This window comes from Falco punctatus (assembly GCF_963210335.1).
Source record: "Falco punctatus genome assembly, chromosome: 1".
NCBI lineage: Eukaryota > Metazoa > Chordata > Aves > Falconiformes > Falconidae > Falco > Falco punctatus.
This window is the reverse complement of record NC_137580.1, coordinates 1,349,928-1,368,837: the sequence shown is the minus strand read 5'-3', so window position 1 is coordinate 1,368,837 and position 18,910 is coordinate 1,349,928. Positions and strand designations below refer to the sequence as shown.

The following is an 18,910-nucleotide window of genomic DNA, read 5'->3' as shown; positions in this document are numbered from 1 at the left end:
AGAATCCCTACAGTTTACCTTGAACAATACTTGTTTTCCAGGCTCCTTCCCTTTTGCCACTGCTGCACAGCAAAACATGCGTGTCCCAGCGCATTCAGATTTGTTTAAGAAAGGAGCACGGCCTTGTACTTAGTCAAGGAGCAAGGGAATTGAGATGTAATGGTAAATATCTCTGTCTACAGACTGAATTATTTCAGCTGCATGGCCAGCAGCTGACTTTACATACCAAGTGCTCTGTCCTAAAAAATTCAAACATTTCTGCCAACAGTAATTAATTATAGAAACAACACAAAAGGCAAAAAATTAGCAAAGTGAGAAGGCAAGGAATCTTCAAGTTTGAAAAGACAGAGGTAAGCAAAACCATTTAAAAAAAAAAATAATCTCAAATACCACTCCTATAATGCAATACAATAAGTCTTATTTTTTAAAAAAGAATTTTTGTAACCATATTCCACCAAGTCTAACACATCTTCAAATTCCAGGCCTGCTTTCAGTAATGGCGTATGGCTAAACAAGTGAAACTTGGAAATACAGGAGAAAGAACAGGGTTTTGTTTCAAAGCTTAAAATAAAGCATTTCTGCACATGCAGTTATATATTTTAATGTCCAGATGACAGTATTAATTCCAAGATAAATGTTAGTTGGCAAATCTGAGTCTGTGGACAAATTAAAACTTTCAGGTTCCTGGTGCTGATTTCGCAGGAGAATTAGACAAGATTAGCCTCTGCTGGCAACAACTGTCATGTAAGGCATGAAGATATACTTTTATCGATTCCTGGCCTGAAGAAGTGGACTTTAGCTACTGTAAGATAAAGTGTTTCACACACATTACTCCATTCATAAAAGGAGTAACTAGAATGAAGCAATGCTTTAAGAAAAGCACTGGAAGTTGTTTTATAAGAACCAAGTTCAGTACCATAAAGTCACTACTTAATCATCTGGGAATTTGGAGGCACTTTCAGCATATATACTTTGAGTCATATAGTTAAATTCAGTGAACTTTTAACAACAGGTCCTGTAGCCTATGTAAAAACACTAATTCTTCTCAGGTACAAAAAGCCCGTATATCTTTGACAAATATTTTTTCTTTCAGTTTTGCAGCACTGGAGCTAGAAAAGTAAGTTGTAATATGCAGATTTCAGCCACTCCATTGAATAAATGACTACACAATGTGAAATAAGTGGAGTATTAGTTTTTGAGGTAGAGAAGTTTCAATATGGAATTGTTAGACAGTTGGCTTTATCCCTAAAAAGCCACACACACGCACACCTTTACACTTTGTTTCTTAGAATATATGTAGCAATTCAAAATGTTCCGAGCTACAGTCTTGATCCAAATAAGTTTCTGTAAATCCCTCCACAGAGTAATTTGCTCACTTTTTCTGTAGAACGTGAAAAAGAATACAAAGCTCCTCTTCACATAGAAAACAGGTCCCAGTGGAAAGGCTGTCCATTACCTCGCCCATCATTTCTTAATATCTAAATTTCTATACAGGAATCTGGAGAGAACCTAGCACGATACTCATTTCATCTTCTTGTCCCTTTCTAGGTCTCATTCACAGCTGCTTCTGCCCACCAGATCTAGGCAGCAGCATTAAAAGCTCCAGCAAGAGACAAACAACAACTTTAGGTAAGAAGTCCACAATCATCCTTACTCTGAACTTGGAGGAAAAAACCTAGCCCCTGAGAAACGCAACATCCCTTTAGAAAGGGTGCCAAAATATACCGCTTTTGTTCACGCGGAAGAAAGGTAATTCTCTTTCTGCCCTCTGGTCGTTTCTCTGTCAGACACACACTGCAAGCTTCTAATGATTTTAAGGAGAGTTGAAAAAATGGCATTTTGTCTCACTCCTTGCCCCAGTAAAAACAAAGGGTCACTGCAGATGCTTGTCTATAGAATCCCACCTGCACCCAAAGCTGGATGACGAGGCACTTCTAGGGCTTAAGACAAGACTGTTTCCATGATTATCTGTTGAAGATTTTCCCAAAATCTAAGTTAGCTAAAGTTATATAAATACAATTAACAATTCACGACCACAATTCTAAAAATGGTATCAAAACTGCAATCCTCCCCCCCTTTCCCAGTATGGGTTCCAGGCAACCTTTTTCAATACCTGTAGGCCTTGATGTCAAACAGGCATCACAAATGTCAGCAGAAGGCTTGTTTATTAGGGTACAGCGCATACACGTCCACTCCTCTTCAGATTTCTGAGCTACATGCTCATTAGGACATGACCCCCTGCCATATGCCCAGCCAGTTAGGCTATTTCGAGTTGGCAGTGTGCTGTGAAACAAAAGAATGATGTTAGTCTTTTGTGACGTTCCTTCTACAAATTGTGTTACACCACTGCGTGCAGGGAGGCACAGGGCTAGAGAACAAGTACTGCACGGTGTTATGCCTGCCTGTCATAGCTCGGACACCGTGTCATGGTTAGTTTGGTAGTTTTTTTCTTTACCTCAAAGGCAAATCTCTCCCAGTGCTGCAGAAATAATACAAATAAAAATACTTAAATGAAAATGGACAGAAAATTAATAGTGAATGGGTGTGCACTGCAGCACAATGCCCCAGCTTCTCAAATTCCCTACCATTTTCAAGTACTGCAGTAAGAAACTTGGTGAGAAAGGGAGACTTTCAGCACTTTTTCTCCATCCCTTATACAGAATGCTACAAATGCATTACTGGATGAAGAACTGTTTGGAAGCTGAGCAACAGAAAGCCACAGAATCTAGCAAACAACTTTTTTTGCTCTTATTTAAAGCATAGCCATTAGACTACTTTGCTATCGTAACAGCCAACAGAACTGAAAAGTTTTAAATTATAGAAAGTCTTTCTGGTATGTCACCATTTGCTGGAAAGCCTTTTAACATTTAGGAGCCTGTTCAGAATTACAGATATTTTTTTGTTGTTGTTACTCTTCTTCTACTAATCAGAAAGAGTAGAGGAATGTCCGAGCTGTGACTGGTGAGCCAAATCTGTACTCCAGACACCTCTACAGGTTTAATTTCATTTTTTTATGTATATTATTATAAATTATAATTCCTCCTATGTTGAAACACTGATTTACAATCAGTTACTATTTTACTATCACTACATGTTACCAAGGACTTGGTCACAGTATCCAAACATTGTTAGCATGTTAAATGTAACTTGAACTTATATCTTCACTAAGATATGTATTTAAATTTTTAGGTACTGTGGTTGATAAATTGTCAGGCATTTTTCTCTGTAGTTTTTGTGGGGTTACGCACTTTTTAGAGACTTTTAGAATTAAAAAAAATAACTTAGAATCATAGAATCATTTGGGTAGGAAAAGACCTTTCAGATCATCAGGTCCAACAGTTAACCCAGCACTGCCAAGTCCATCACTAAACCATGTCCCTAAGAACCCCACCTGCGTGGGTTTTTTAATGCCTCCAGGGATGGCGATTCCACCACCTCCCTGGGCAGCCTGTTCCAATGCTTGACCACCCTTTCAGTGAAAAAAATCTTCCTAATATCCAATCTAAACCTCCCCTGGTATAACTTGAGGCTGTTTCCTCTTGTCCTGTCACTTGTTACCTGGGAAAAGAGAACAACCCCCACCTGCCTACAGCCCCTGTCAGGCAGTTGTCAAGAGCAATAAGGTCCCCCCTGAGCCTCCTCCTCTCCAGGCTGAACACCCCCGGTTCCCTCAGCTGATCCTCATAAGACTTGTGCTCCAGACCCTTTACCAGCTTTGTTGCCCTTCTTGGACATACTCAGCACCTCAACGTCCCTCTGGCCATGAGGGGCCCAAAACTGAACACAGGATTCGAGGTGCAGCCTCACCAGTGCCCAGTACAGGGGACAATCACTGCCCTTGTCCTGCTGGCCACACTGTTTCTGACACAAGCCAGGATGCTGTTGGCCTTCTTGGCCACCTGGGCACACAGCTGGCTCATGTCCAGCTGGCTGCTGACCAGCACCCCAGGCCCTTTCCCATCAGCCGCTCTCCCCCCACCTGTAGAACTACCTGGGGTTGGTGTGACCCAAGTGCAAGACCCAGCACTTCTTGTTGAACCTCATACAACTGGACTCAGCCCATTGGTCCAGCCTGTCCAGCTCCTTCAGTAGAGCCCTCCTGCCCTCAAGCAAATCAACAATCCTGCCCAGTTTGGTGTCATCTGCACATTTACTGAGGGTGCACTCGATCCCCTCATCCAGATCGTTGATAAAGATATTAAATAGGACTGGACCCAATCCTGAGCCCTGGGGAACACATAGAACTCCATTTGCTACCACTCACTGGGCTCCAGCCAGTTTTTTACCCAGCACAGAGTAACCTGTCCCTGCCAGGAGCAGCCCATTACTCCAGGAGAATTCTGTGGGAGACAGCGTCAAAAGCTTTGCTAAGTATTTAAGTACTTCAGTTAACAATGCAAATACTGTACTTCAGAACTGTTGTGACATTCCCTGGACCTATCACTCTCCTTAACAGGCTAGATTTCTAAGATAATGGCAGGGACATCCACTACCTACCACATGTCTTCCACAACAGCAAAACTAAGGAGGATAATGAGAACTGCTGACATACCAAAGATCCTGTGCTGTCAAGAGGTAGAACAGACATTACAATAGCATTCACCAAAATACTGTGGCTAGATAAAAAAATTGCCAAACTGGAAGTGTTAAAAATGGGTATTTTCACATTATTAGATCAGTTGCCCTACTCAGTTATCAAAAATGCATTGCTAGACTGAATATATTCAGCATATCATTTGGAGTTTAATTGCACATCATCTCCCTGGTCCATCTGTCATGTCATTTCCCCCCCACTTCCCATTTTGGAACATGAAATATGGGAGAAAAAGTGTATTTTGAAGATTCATGGTGCATTTGAATTTGATGAGGTAAGCTTATAATGGGTATTTTCTTCATTTTTTCAGTTAAGCAAAACGATAAGCTACTTAACCCAGGAACCAATGGGTTAAATTCTACAGTTTATGGTCTGCAGCCAGTTAGACTGATCACACGGGCTCCTTCCAGTCTTCAGATATGATAAGCTTGGAATGACTGATAAACCCCTTGAGCTACACATACTTTTATTTGGTAACAGTTCCTGCATAACAGAAAACAGAGTAGTAGAACACAAAGACCTGACCATTAGGATGAGGACAGCACTAAACCCAATCTTTTAATGTTATAGCTGCCATTACCATGTTTTTCACTGAAATATACCACTGTTTTATTATTTATTAAAAAAAAAAACAAACCCAACTACAAAAACCCAAACCACTACTTGTTGTAGAACAGCGAGAGAAAAAGATTATTTTTTCCTTGCAACATTTTCTAGTTACCTGACTCAATAGGACACTGCTGTCTTCCTACCCTTCTGCAAAACATATATCATCATCACTTTCTGAAAATACAGCAGATTGAGGCTATCAGCATGTGAAATATTTATCTTCCATGCTGGAATCTTCTGTATTTGATCAGTATTCAAAGGAGATTCTTAAGCTTTACCCAAAATCCCTTCAGCCAGCTGAATCTTGACAGAAGGTTGGAGGTGGGAGAGGGATTTGTGTGTTCTGTAAATCTTACCTAAAAAATATATATATACACACCTAATGAAGGCAAAGTTTGCAAAGCAAAGCAGTATCTTTTATTAGATTGACAGAGCTCAGTATAAAAATACAAGACTCTGAAACCTCAGATGAAAATTTTCAAGAACAGCTTAAGTATGTAAGAGTCTGAATAAAGTGCTTTTGGAACTTTTACCTTTTGACCTTTTGTGATATCAAATGCATTTTGTGCCTTCCTAAAATAAAAGGAGGAAAGCTGCTGCTAGCACAATTTATGTGAAACTGAAAGTGTCTCTGTGGCACACCTGTAGTACAAGCTTTTCAAATCCAATGAGGAAGAAAAAAGTCCTAAGTCCTATGATATTTGCTGCACTCTGAATTTACCAAAGTTTTAGTTATCCTCAGTGTAACTCTACAGCCAGAACAAAATTGGATAGGCGCACAACTATCTAGATATTCCGGGACTGAAGGTGCTACCCTGTGAAAAGGAATAGACACACAAATTCCTACCTTATGCCATTCAGCTCAGTTGCGTGTAAACACCCACACCAGATATCGATAACACCAAGAACATGGGGCAGTTTTTCCAAAAGCAGCGAATAATTTTGAGTACTCTGAATTGTTTCAGAATTCCTACATTTGATTATAGAAATAACTATTTCATAACAGATGAGGCCTTTAAAGGAAATGGTATCAAAAGCCTTTAACGATTTTTAAATACCAATGGCCAAAACATTTTTCTTTTGCAAATTCAGTGAATTTAGATACAAAATGCACAAGGACCCATTCTATTTGAGAACTGAGGTCCTCTTACTGTAACAGCACTTTGAGGTGCTTAAGCACTTTGATGCTTAAGTATTACAGTTACCATCATACCTAATATTGACGAGGTGGGGATCTGCCTTTTGACATCGACAGCAGAAGTAAGTCATCCTGTTATTCTCTCCTAAACGACATACAGTGATCTTCCCATTGCACTGACCACAGGTTGGGCGCTTGTACACTTTGTAGTGTTTGAAGAGCGGAGACCCAGTTTTACGGCACTAAAACAGAACAAGTTTAAAACGCAAGTTAGAGAGCCAGTGTAAATTTTATGTCAGTCTTTCTACAGTTCAACTGATGCTAAAATACAAAAAAAACCCCTATGTAAACTGACAGCTTAATGGCTACCTAAAGATATTTAAGGCACACTCATAAGGGCCATTATCTGTATTTCATATTCTTTTATGAAAAGACTTGACTTTAAATAGGTGCAAGTGTCTGGAATTCTCCATATAATGGAATAAAAGACAGAAGAGAAAAAAACCCACATAGTAGCTTGGTGCAAGCAAATACGTGCTAGGTAGGGACTGCCTGAGTTCAGCTGGACCAGCCAGCTCTGATTCAGCACCAGTCGTCTTTGACCTGGCACCTGCAAGGAATGTCCTTAGAGCTGATAAGCTCCAATCAATGCAGCATAGAAAACAAATAAAATAAGCATAAACCACCAAATGAACACCACCCTCCTTCACCCGAAAAAGAACCAAAACCACACCATAGAGCCAGCTCAGACCCGACTCTACAATCTGGGCTAATCAATCTTCTCAAAACCTGAAGAACTGCACAATGCAGATATTTTTCAGAGATTCTGTAGGAGTCAGGTAGCACCCAGTAAAGTTGCTCAGCTTCATCTTAGCCCTGGCCATGCCAGACAGGTTGGCTCCTGAAAAGCTACTTGGCGCTATGGCAAGCTCCCCGTGTCCTGGCAGAAAGTTGCATTATGTACAGTACAAGTCCAAAGGGCACAGTGACCTGAAGAGGCTCAGAGGGCTGACAAGCAGACACATTTCAGGAGACAACACACAATGAACCAGCATAGGTATACTCTAGCTAAAATTGGCAGAAAAACAAACAAAAAATATCTAAATGAAAAAAGCCCAGTAGAGACGCAGCCAACTCTGCAGAGCCACATGCGTTTCTGCACTACAACTGCAGTTCCTTGGGCACAGATCAAACAATGCCACAGCTGGCCCAGCAATACCAGCCCAGCCCTGGCAGGGTTGAACAGCTCTAGCTCCATAACGTATGAAGACCCTTGGAGTTCTCCCAAAATACAGGTGTTCTTGAGCACAGCATTATTTGCTTCTGCTGTGCTCTTATTCATCAGCCTCGCTGAATAAGAATGCTTTTGCCAATACAATCTAGTAATTCAATCAGAAGGAATTAATAATATATATTTGCATGAATATTCACAAGCAGTTTGCTTTCTCCTCAACATTTCTCCTCAAGGTTTACAGTTTCTTGTTAGTAGTTATCTCCCATCCAGTCATTTAAATCCAAACAAAAGCAACAGCTTTTTACACAAACAAGATTCCTCATCTTTGCATCTCTAAGGTGTTATTACAAATGATATAGTAAGGTTACTACAAACATTCTGTAACAGTCTATAAAAAATGATCAAGCACTACCCTCTGTATTATCCAATTTTCATTATGCTTTTACCTTAAGAGATCTGGGGCAGGGGGAGGCTAGCTGTCCTTTAAAAGCACTTGACTGGTGAATACTTCCTAAGTATAGATAGTGAAAGTTTTGAAAATGGCTAAACTGAGCTACAGTTTATTGTAGCTTGTTCATTTGTTGTCAGTCTAAAAGCCTGCGACATATTTAAATCTCCTAGTATTATAGTTGTTGCAGAACTGGAAGCTTTCTCTTTACTGGTAGACTTCCCTACAAAGTTTGGAGCATGAAAAGATTTCCCTAGCCAACAGGCTAAACTAGTCTTCGGGGGGTTGGGGGAAAGAAGACTTTTAAGCAGACTATTAAACAAAATACACTTTTAACCGTTATCATTGAATGATGATATTAGGAAAGTTAGGTGCCATCCTCCTAGCCTACCAAAAAAAAAAAAAAAAAGAATTTTTAGCTGCACTAGTTCCTTGCCTTTCATGAATACCAAGAGAAACAGACAAGAATTTCACTGCTGCTGTTCAAATTCTCTGCATGCAGCTTAAAGAAGAAAAACATACAAGAATTACATCAAATTCTCTCTTTTTCTATTTTGTAAAGTTAAAGAGCAACCAGGAATTACAGAGTTTACAGGGGAAGAAATGAAATCCTTCTGAAATTGTGGCAGTAGAGAGAAGCTTGAATTTATTTCACTTGAACAATCAAAAATGCTGTTTCAGTTTGAAAAAAAGACTTGTTAGAAGTTACAATCTGTTTAGTCAAATAAATATACTTGCTATTTCAAGTCTCATAAAGGAAGCCACATAAATTACCTTCATACTTCCCCGGGGCAATCTCTAGTTCCCAGTTTGAATAGTGACCTTTAATGTTAACTTACATGTTGGTGTGTGCGTAACCTACACCAGTTCTGACATGTTCAGAGTGACGTTACAGCGCATGCACAGCAAAACTCAACTCGGGCAGCGTCTGTCAAACTCTTCTACTGCAACTGGGCCAAGCTGTGCACATTCTTACAAGTCTAGACTTCCCCATCTTTCCATCATTTAACAATTCACAATTAATAAAGAGCCTACAAGCCAACATTCCTATTCATGGAAACACTTGTTCTGTTGCATCTTTTTACTGTTTTCACTGGATGATCACATACAGTTAACATGCCAGAGTCAAGTTTTGGAGGTTTCTCAGAATACCTTATAAAAGAGCAGGGTAAAATCACGTGTCATTTTCACCAAGTGACGTATATGCTCATCTGTCAGTTGGCAAACCTGTAAGACAAGAATGGTTTTTAGAATATTACAATGCTAAGGGACAACAGCAGAAAGATCTGTAATGCAGGGGTACTTTGAACACCTTCAGCTGATGGTGAACTGCATTGCTTCCTGTTGTGATAATTCCCTGACTTCACGTTATATCTATCATCTGAGTAGAACAGTACATTTTAAATTTCTATGCTACACAAGCTCATTGCATGAAGACCAAACAATGTACTTTGCCTCATACATGCAAAACATTAGGTAAAAACTTCTGTTCTCTTCCTCTATATTGAGCTAAGAGTTCCTGATCCCAAGAATTGTGTGGAGTTAACAACTCTTAGTTCCCTCTTAATCTCCTCATGGATTATGATAGACCTATCTATCACCAGAGATTCTCTCCTGTGAGAGATCTTCAGGAAGAATACTTGAGCAAAAGGCATCACAAAGAGAGGCTTAGCAATCAAATAAGATTTTGAGTTCTTAACAAAAACGTAACTCACAATTTTTCTTTCCTCTGCCGGCTCACATTGCAGATGCAATTAAAATCCAGACTGATCCTATGAAGGACTTTCAAAATATTATGTTTAAAAAAACCTCTCAGTTACTATCTTCGCCAGCTTTCCTTTACATTCTGTGTAATCTCAGTCTGTTTTGTAAACATCAGACTTCTTTTCAACCAAAGTCTGAAGAGGCCTGCTTGAGGATCTTAGCCAAAAAGAAGTATGGTAAACAATGGTGGAAAAGCAAATGATGCCAGCTCGCAGGACAGGAAGCGGAAGAAGCAACTGCAAAAATAAACAACTCCACTACATAAACTGTTTTGGCTAGAAACTGAACAAAGAAAACCTGGGCGCTTTTCACTTTCTTTATAGGCAGACAATTTAATGGCAGCACAACAGAATGGCAGACAAAGTCAGGATTTGAAAGTTAAATGAATTCCCTACTAAGGGGAGGTTTCAAGTTGTAAGAGAGAAGGCTTAGCCCCACAAAATATGTCTACTCTGTGAGGCAGGAGTAGCAGCAACCGGTTCCAAGGACTGCCATGATGAATATTGCCAGGTAGAGTAAGAAAACATTAATTTTGTGTCAAAGTAACTTAAGAAATGACAGTTGATAAACCAAAGCTAAGAAGATAACAAAATGTTATATAAGTAAGTATTTACATTCTTAACACTTTGGTGTCACTAAAACCAATCTTTACACATTTCACCCACCTTAACAGCTGGATGAAGACCACTGTCAAACAGTGCTTCATTTTTTATGATATTTCCCACTCCAGGTAATACTGCTTGATCCAGTAACACATCACACAACATGCGGGTTTTCTGCTGCTTAATCTCACTTTCTGCTCTTAAGAAGTTAAACTCTGGAGAACAAACATCCAAGCTTTTCATCATTCTCACTTTCTGCTTACTCTCAGCTGCATTTCTGGAAAATAAAAATATATCAAGATTTATTTTTATTATGTGCTAATATAGCAGTATGGTTTTAAAAACAACACATGAAAGTCTAATAGAATACTATATGCAGGTAACAGAAACCATGAAAATACCAGTGACAAGAAGCGGCAGAGAAATCACATTAACCACCCCTCCCAAACACAGGCGAATGATACATGCATGGAACATGCATTGGGTGCAACATACAAGAAATCATCCTCATTTTGTTCATACTAGTTTGAAAAATAATTGCCAGGTCCTTGCTTTAAATCTACTTCCAACATGGCAAGACCATGTGTTTGCACCATCAACCATAACTAACTGTATGGTTACACAGTCCAGTACTTACAAGAGGACAATAAAAGAGATATTTTCTTAAACCTTGATTTTATTAGATTAAGCATAATCATTTGACAGTAAGTCTCAGGCATACATAAGCTTTTATGTTTTGTCATATTAAATATGCATATATGTTACTTGAATTTACATGTTTCTTTTCACCCAAAAGCCTCAAATAATTTAAAATCAAGCTCGCTACATTATTTTTATTAGCAGTGAGAAATACAATGCTGACAGAGAAAAACATCCACTTAATATAAATTACAACAATTATATCATTTTGCTCCCAAAAAGAAAACAAAAATAAAAACACAACCTTGGGAACATGTAAGTTTGAAACCAGTAATCACTGCAGGTCCTTATTCTTGTTAAGGAAGTTTGACTTGCATGGAAATTAAAGGAGTAATGGGGTTCAGCATTCACATCTAAGGATGGAATTAAATCCACTTTCATTCCCTGGCTTGAACACTAGTAAGACTATGGCATAGAACTACTTTAACTGTATGTAAATGCTGATACAAAAGTAACAAAATTAAATTACCATACCAATAAATACGGTATGTTTAGAAAGTTTTGTTTTGTTTCTTTGTGTCTCTGACGGCATCCAAGCGCTTAATTTGTGGGTGATTTTTCACTATGTTCTTAAAAGAATGTTATGAAAAGGGGAAAAAAAAGCAAGCTGTGTTTAATTTGGTTAGTTTCTGCTTTACCTGTACTCCACTGTCACCTCAAAAAAACAAATGGTATCCTCTGTAAGCTGTATCTCCAAAACTGGTAGTGCCCCATTTCTGTCTTTGCTTCCATCAGGGTTAATGCGCATGGAACCATTCATACCGAAGTGAATCCTTGGAGAGAAAGAGATTTCTTACGGGTATTTTATCTTAACATTTCCAAGCATTACACTAGTCTATTTTTTGAAGTTAAGAACTGTTCTTACCTAACCAAGTCAGTATTTATGTACATTAATTCTAGTCACTGAGTGACACAGCAAAAAGCCACTTGCTTACATAACGCTCAATTCCTGCAGAAGAACCCCTCCAAGTCAAAACCACTCCAAAACACAGCAGTTTTGTCTTCATAATTCATTATACTGAAGTCAAACCTGATCATTAAGTAACACACTTTTCTGGTGTACTGTGCTTAGAATTTTTTCACTTGCCATGCTGGTCTTCCAACATAGGTTCTTAAGTCCTCAGGGAGGCTGGACAAAATGAGGCTACTTTACCAGACAATTTTCTGTTAAATCAGGCAAAAGTCACCTGGTATGAAAGGAAAGATCCCAGTCCCCATATTGCCAACACTGTTATCATATCAAAGCTACTTCCAATAGCACCATAAAGTAATTAACACCTGCCATATGTTGTTTTCTGCTTTTCTTTGCCTACAACCAAGGCAAAACCTGCATGTCAATTAAAAATTAATAAAAGAAATAAACGGAAAAATGCACAGATGGCAAAGGATCAGAACAGACTCTTTCAGGCATTCCTTTTACAGATCACTGATGCCTTAAGAGGACTTACATTTTATAATACATTCTACTAGGAGCTAGTATACCTGAGCAAAGGACAAGTTTGACTATGGTCTCATACATTTTATTTATTACAGATTCACCTGGTATGTTCAAGTCCCAAAAAAATCATGAGAGAGGGAGCGTCCTACTTCCATATATTGTAAATCAGAAAAGGTGGATTACTTTGTAGTTATGAAAAGATTTAACAGATTAAACTAGACAAATGACCAAAGAAACACAACATCATGTGTACAGTTCCGTTTAACCCCTCTTATTTTAAATATTTACAGATAAAACAGATAAAAACAACATTTCATTAAGCACAGTCTTAAAAGTTAGCTCTTTATGTAACTTCTTCATAGTATTTATTTATTCTTAAAAACCAAACCAGTTTTCCCAAAACACTCTTCTTACAACTCAGTTCAGGTGATACAGTTATTTCAGACACTTATTTTCAATAGCCATTTCCAGTTCTCAAGTGCCAGAATAGTTACTGCAGAGGCTTAACTAGTCAAATTTCTTTCTAAACCAAACTCCTGCATCTTGGTACCAAATGGTAATGCACTAAATGCTTCCAGAAGGTTCTTTTTAAAGAAACACCGTTCACGTTAATAGCTGATATTTTCATTTACCAAGCTCCTGTATATTGTTAAAAAGGAGCATTAAGAATCACAACTACTGGCTACTTTAGTGACCTGTCAGTTCATGACTAGAAAAAAAAAGAAGTCAACACTACACGTTTACATTCAAAAGCCTTAAGAAATTTACAAAATGTCACTGCAATGTGTTTCAATACCTTTGATGTCCTGAAACAGTGCAAAACAGAAATCTTCTCATTTTAATTACAAATAGGAAGGCCATGCTAATTAAACCTAGGATCTGTTATTCAATGATAGCTAGCAGTAAGGAGTTGATGATTTTTTGTTTTTAAGTAAAAAGGTGAGGTTTTAGAATTTAGTGCTACACAATATTGTAATGATCTGCTTTTATTTAAAACATTTTTCCCCATAAAAATAAGATTAGTAGCAGCACAGCATACAATTATATGGAAAAACCAGTGACAATTCTGGTTCTAAGGGCCAAGATGCAATTTCCAGTCAAGGGAGTGGATGTCTTTCCTTTAAGGGATTTGGCGTCAACAATTATCTCTTTCCTAAAAATATTTATATCCCTTTTCAATTATGCAAAAACATCTGTGAATTAATAATTCTTAGAAACTTTTCTAAACCATTTATCACTTCAAATTTACATTAATAGCACAACATAGAAACTAAACCCAGGACAGCTTCTCTCACGTAACTATCATTTCCATGGCAAAAAATGCAGAGCATGCAAGTCTCTCCTGCACAACTTGCAAGTATCAGAGAATTTGTTCGGTTTTCATTGATTATATAAGTGACTTTCAAGGCAAAATAGGGAAAAAAATCCTCAGATTTTCAATAAAACCTCTTGGCTTTTTTCAGTGACTTTAATGTCCTTATTTAAATGGACATCAAAAAGCAGAAGTACTAATTTCTTCAGAAGGTTTCATTGCTCGCTTGTACTCTTAAAAAAAAAAAAGCTTCTACTGCCCACCATGGATGCAAATATACTGAACTGAACTTTGTTTGCTAATTGCTACCCACAACATGGCAACACTTCAGAAGTATACTCTTCATTTGCATGTCAGGCAAGCAGTAGCCAAACTGCATAAAACAATTTCATGGCCAGGTTATCTTCTCCCACCAGGCAGTCATTCCCCACTTGAGAAAATCCAGGACCATAAAATGAGTTAATTACCTTTCATGGCCCAGTCTGTCACAAGAGATGTCTGACTAACATTATTCCAGCATGACTACCAGCTTTTTACAGGTAATCTTAGTAGACGAGAAGAGCTGGTTTTGTTACATTGAGAAACTGTACAGATACAGAATCTGTATATCAGTAACCCTCCTCATGACAAGAAAGCCCTATATCTGAGAGTTAACTTTAATAAAGAACTAATACATTCCCTGAAGGCGTATTCCTTATTTCCTCTCCCAATAACAATCCTGGCAGCCAATCTTAGACTGCTGTAAAATGCATTTTCTGAAGCCTTCCTCTACCTCCCGCCAACATCTTTAAGATGCACAACCTACATTTTTAAAACAAGAAAATGAAGGCCTTCCTTATCAGATAACTAACTTGTGCCTTCTGTGTAAAGGAGACCTTTCCTGTAGGTAACTTCTACAATGTTTCTAATCAAATAAGTGACATGGCTAAGAGGGCTTCTTAAATGCAGTTTCTAGAGCTACAATAACTGAAGAATTGATGAAACTTTTAAGCTTATTATCAAACAATAATTGAAGGTTTGTTTAATTAGGTACAGTAAGTCATTGCATTGGCCAGAAAGCTTAAAACAATTACCTAAGATCTTTCAGGGTCAAAGGATTAGATTATATTTTCCATACTAGAACTTGGCCACGTTTTTCTTTCTCTTTGAAGAGATCTTTTGCAAAATGCTTGCATTCCTTAGTAATTACTTTTTTCTTCTGATAATGTAATTCAGTCTGTTGAAACAATGTTTTCTTATTGTATAGTCTACTCCTTTGCTTATTCAATCAATTTGTAATACATGAAATATGATTTTGAAAACAGCTAACATCTGTGTCTGTTACTTCCCCTGCCTTTATCTTCCTTTATAACTGACTTATCTTTTTTTAAAAAAAAACAACTGCTTTTTCTTCTTTGTTTCTATTTAATAAAGTACAATGCAAAGAAAGAAAAACTGATTAGGACCATAATCCTATCCTTCACAAATATAGGTAGCTTTAAACATATATGCAGTCCTGTATAACTGTCGTGTAAAGACTGGTATGTGCTTGTAAAACTAGTTGCATTTCTCTAACACTAAGAAAAATAAGCATATAGCCCTGTATCTGATAACCACCAGGCCTCTGCTACCAAAGATTAGTCTACACACCATCCCAGGTAACTACTAATATATCACTGCCTTTCTGTATCCAGCATACGACCCCTGTAAACTCTTGTACTTGCAGCCAAGAATTTTTGGTTCCATCCCCCTCCTATAACAGTAGTGTCAGTGGCAAAACATTATCTTACAGAATTGTAAGGTATTTGTTGTATTATGAGTTTTAAATTTATAAAAATTACACCTTACACCTTTGTCCAAGATCAGTCATTAGGTAACAAAGACGATGCTGAATGTAGAAGTAACACTGTTTTCCCTTTTAAAGATTTATAAAGATTAAAATTACATTGCAAGTAGAAGGGTAAAAGAAAAGCATTAAATGAAAGTCTTACATATTATATATAAGGGCCTTACTTACATATTCTGTAGTAATTGCCATTAAGAATGAGAGGGGATTTTTTTAATAGTCCATTACACTGTGCATTTTTTGTTGATTTTGCAGTACAGAAGCATACTGACCTAGAAAAAGTAAAACTATATTCCAAGTACAACCTCGGTGGTTAGTACAAGATGTCCAAGGGGTTAAAGCATACGACAAAATCCTGAACACGCCAACAAACCCCTAGTAAGCTTTGCAAAGCATGAACAAACACTGATTTGACAGTTTTACCATCTGTCTAGGAGACATGGTTTCACTAGAAAGTTAAGAGTTAGATTTATGATATCCAAACCATTCACTTGCCAAATCTGAAACCATAATTCCAAACAAAGGAGTTGTCAACATCATTTAAAAAAAAGACAGAGAGCATAAATGTATACATAAAGAATATGTTAAAGTTTAGCAGTTTTTTTCATGGGTTAATTTTTAAGGATTCAATTGCTATGATAATGAAGTACAGAATTTCAGTCTAAATTTCTTAAGGAAAGTTAAAAGAAACTTAAGTACAGTTTGTAGTGGAAGACATCAAGTAACTAACTGCATGCATTTCTCTGACTTTTGTCCCTAGAAAATGCAATTTTGTGTTTGCAACGAAGTGTTTAAAGGAATAACTGTCCTTTTGAGATACCTTTACATGGCATCTTACACTACAAATAAAGCAGTAAATTATGTGAAAATGTAAACAACTACCCAGTATTTCCAGCATTGCAGAGGCTGCTGAGTTTTCTCTGTAACATTGTAACTTCCAAATCTCCGAATTTGACATTAGGTAGAACCTACCCCCCAAAATACACACAGTCTGAACCCATAGGAAGCCTTTTGTCACCTCTTACCTTAAAGCTTTCTGATCAAAATACAGAAAAAGTTCCTTTCCCAATGTCTCCACACCCCTGTAAATATATCCAACAAGGAAATCGTGACCAGAGGTTCTCTCCTCACTTGCAGCAGTCTGAAAACGAGTATACACACACAAAGATTAAAACAGATCTTACAATACTTTGATTCTAGCATCAGTACACATTCAGCAAGTAGCTCTATGAACTAATTTTCCAACTTGGACAACACTGTATCTTTTCTCCTTAAGCAGCTCTACCAAAAACAATGGGACTATTAAGCCAGGAAGCAGACAGTAGCTATTGCTAATGCTATCATAACTTATTTCATTCTTTTCCAAATTGAAACAATACCTTTTTTTTTTTTTTTTTTTTTTTAAGCAGGGTATTTTATGTCTTTTCCTTCAAGTCATGAATGTACAGTAAGAGTTTCAGGCTGATGTCAACTAAACAGGTATAGTTTGAATATTAAATACTTGTCAGAGTGTCAGGCCATTTGCAGACCTACATCGTTCCCTAAGCCTTTTGCTGGAGTTTCTACCTATGCAAATACGCTTTCAGTGTTTCACATGGGGCATTGTGTATTATAGAAAAGCTTCCACTGAGCCCACAGATACTCCATTCTTCCTACGAGTTTCAAGTCTCATCTCAGAAGATGTTGAAGAGCAGGTGGGACAGTACTACAAGACAAGAGGGTAATTATGAGATCGAAGCAAAAATCTTTTCTTGCTTAACACATGAAACTCCACTGAAATTATAAGAAGGGACCTCTACAAGTTATCCAATTCAAACACCTGCTCAAAGCAGGACTGACTTCAGCCAGGCAGTGCAGGGCCTTGTCCAGTCAACTTCAGAGTAGCTCCAGGAATGGAGACCCCTGTCTCTCTGGGCCCTTTTTCCAGGGCTTGACTATTGTGGTGGAAGAATTTTCCTAATACCTAATCATAATCTCTCCTATAGTCACCTGCATCTGCTGCCTCTCACCCTACCACGCACCTCTGACAAAAGTCTTGCTTCGTCTCCTCCAGATCCTCCTTTCAGATAGCTGAAGAGAACAAGAAAACCCCAGTTCTATCAGCTTCTCCTTGTGTATTGTGCACTTCAGCCTGCTAATCATACTAGAGGACTCACTCTAATATGTTACGTATCTTTTTCACTACCAGGGAGTCGAAAACTGGACACTGTAATTCAGATACAGCCTTGCAAGTGCTGAAGAGAGGCAAGAACCACTCTTCTTGGAAGGGTATGCTAGTGACTTGGACCCAGATGATATAGGACCCTAGGTCCTTTTTTTTCTGTGGAGTTGTCTTCCATCTGACCAGCAACCAGGCCTGTGCCATTGCATGACTTTATTATCTTCCAAATGCAGGACTCTGCAAGTTCTGCAAACGCTGAACTTAAGTTTCTGCCAGCCCAGTTTTCTCAGCCTTAAAGGTCCCCCTGACCAGCAACTCAAGGTCCTCAGGAGGTCCATTCAGCCCTTGCTGAAACCTGCAAGCAGCATATTCATTGTTATCAGAGCTCTAACTACAAGGCAGGTACCTGTACCAGTGCTTCAATCACAACATTCAATTGCAATGCAAATACAAATGAAAGCGACCCAGACAAATCAGCAAGGCTTCAACTAGTTAGTGAAATTTCAGAGCTACTCTCCATACAATTCCCCACTGTATTATTACCTTGAATGATATAAATTTAGAGGGTTTTATGGCTATTATTCTGTCAAGTAGAAAAATATTTTTGCATAATGTCAACATCATTTACTTTGCCTGTTATCAATATATGAACAAAGAAAAACTTTGCTCTCACATAAACAGTTCATGCCTTCCAATGACAGTATTAACGCAAGTTGGCGTGCAACAAGGTTTATTGCAGTTTTATGCCACTCAGGTTTGTTTAAAGTAAACAAGAGTAAGAAGTGACAGAGATGGAAAAGTAACTTGTTTTTTTCAAAATATTTTACATTAAATTCATACCACTTTGGTATATGGCAAGCCCTTACAGACACCGTAGTACAAACTCTCTTAAACAATGTAGTCTTCAGCAGCAACCAAGGCTTTTGCCATGGTTAGCTACTGGGAGATCTAAAAATCCCAAGACCCTTATGACAGTCATTTGCCAATGAATAAAATCTGTCCTCAGGTTACTTTTACTGTACAAAGTTATGAACATCAATCTATTTGAGGGAAAGAAATTTCTTTTTGAAACCACAGCAATAAAAC

General features: G+C 38.0%; 1 protein-coding gene across 3 annotated transcripts in view; it reads right to left on the bottom strand.

The window, feature by feature from the left end:
* Window positions 1-18,910, bottom strand: part of NEIL3 (nei like DNA glycosylase 3) — a 64,048-nt gene that overhangs the window by 22,601 nt on the left and 22,537 nt on the right. For all 3 annotated transcript variants that reach the window (XR_013930810.1, XM_080405115.1, XM_080405116.1), the window contains exons 2-7: window positions 16,689-16,804; window positions 11,727-11,861; window positions 10,453-10,666; window positions 9,176-9,250; window positions 6,417-6,583; window positions 2,114-2,283 (exon numbers count right to left, since the gene is read on the bottom strand). Coding sequence is in view for 2 of the 3 variants with exons in the window: in XM_080405115.1 (XP_080261241.1) it covers window positions 2,114-2,283; window positions 6,417-6,583; window positions 9,176-9,250; window positions 10,453-10,666; window positions 11,727-11,861; window positions 16,689-16,804 (877 nt within the window). In the remaining variant the exon portion in view is untranslated. The remainder of the gene's footprint in view (window positions 1-2,113; window positions 2,284-6,416; window positions 6,584-9,175; window positions 9,251-10,452; window positions 10,667-11,726; window positions 11,862-16,688; window positions 16,805-18,910) is intronic.